The following is a 1,192-nucleotide window of genomic DNA, read 5'->3' as shown; positions in this document are numbered from 1 at the left end:
TATATTTTGTCTCAAACAATTTAGAGAAACCACACTGGAGTAAGGTAAGCTGTCCTGGAGAGCCTGCGGCTTTACTTGACTCGGACACTTTGTGTCTAGCAGCCTTTATTCCTGAGGCTCCCACTGATTCATCATCACTGAAGTCACTGCAGAGGTCACATGTATCGTTTGCCAGGGGCTCTGCACATCGTTCTGCACCTCTGGGTTCTTGACCGTCAGGTTCTCTAGGCTATGTATGAAGCAATGACAGAAACATTAGAAAACATCAAGATAATTACATCGAATCTATCACATTAGAAGGAAATTAGTTCTGGACAGATAATTTAGTTACAAGTACATCACTTGGTGTTTCCTAAAAGTACAACATTTAATAAACAAATGTACAAGATTTAATATCACAGTCTGGCACAGTCTTTTCTCTTTTTAAGTTGAATAACTTTCCAAAATAAATAAGTTTAAAATAGAGTACTATGTGATCCAATTATTTTCTAGGAAAACAGAGTGGAGTGATCAGCTTCTAAGATACAGGGACCCACAATTCTGGCCTCAAAAGTGAAAAGCACACAACTTATTGCTTAAGAATTATTGGGATTTACTGTAGTCCAGCAGATACTTCCAATCACGCTTTAAGAACAAAACAAATTTACAGGAGTTAACAAAGTAAAGAATTCACAACTGGAAAATGGTTCTAATTGATTAAGTTCAACAGAATCTTGCTCGCCAGAAATAAATAAATTTTTTAAGTAAAATTTGCTACAAATTTAAATCGAATATTTAATCTTTTTCACATTAATCAGAGTTAAACATATTCTTTAGTTTCTTAAAACTGAGGCTTTATTAATGAAGTAGTTTGAGAAAGTATTATCTATAGTACTGCCAACATTTGATATTCACATATTTCTTTAAATTCAGAAAAATGTCACAAATTAAAAATAATTGGGCTGGTATAAATTTATGTTGAATTTCTAATAACAAACAAGAAAAAACAGCAACAACAGAAAACCTTCCACACATATTTTTTACCTTTAAGAAGACCTTATGATAGATTTTGTGGTATGTGAGATGACAAACTACTGAAAAGATCACAAGATCAAGGACACAAAAATAAAATATCAGCTTTGAATTAGATAATAATTTTTTTTTTTTTTTTTTGTCTTTTGTCTTTTTCCATGTCCGGCAACGGATCGCAACC

At 32.7% G+C, this 1,192-nt stretch overlaps 1 protein-coding gene across 1 annotated transcript in view; it reads right to left on the bottom strand.

The window, feature by feature from the left end:
* Positions 1 to 1,192, bottom strand: part of LOC103581237 (DNA excision repair protein ERCC-6-like 2) — a gene marked incomplete at its 5' end in the record, with an annotated part of 27,404 nt that overhangs the window by 5,096 nt on the left and 21,116 nt on the right. The window contains 1 exon segment of the mRNA XM_008563123.1: positions 34 to 229. Coding sequence (XP_008561345.1) covers positions 34 to 229 — 196 coding nt within the window.

Source organism: Galeopterus variegatus, unplaced genomic scaffold, assembly GCF_000696425.1.
Source record: "Galeopterus variegatus unplaced genomic scaffold, G_variegatus-3.0.2 Scaffold12626, whole genome shotgun sequence".
NCBI lineage: Eukaryota > Metazoa > Chordata > Mammalia > Dermoptera > Cynocephalidae > Galeopterus > Galeopterus variegatus.
Note: the sequence above shows the minus strand (reverse complement) of the source record. Positions and strands in the feature narration are given on the sequence as shown.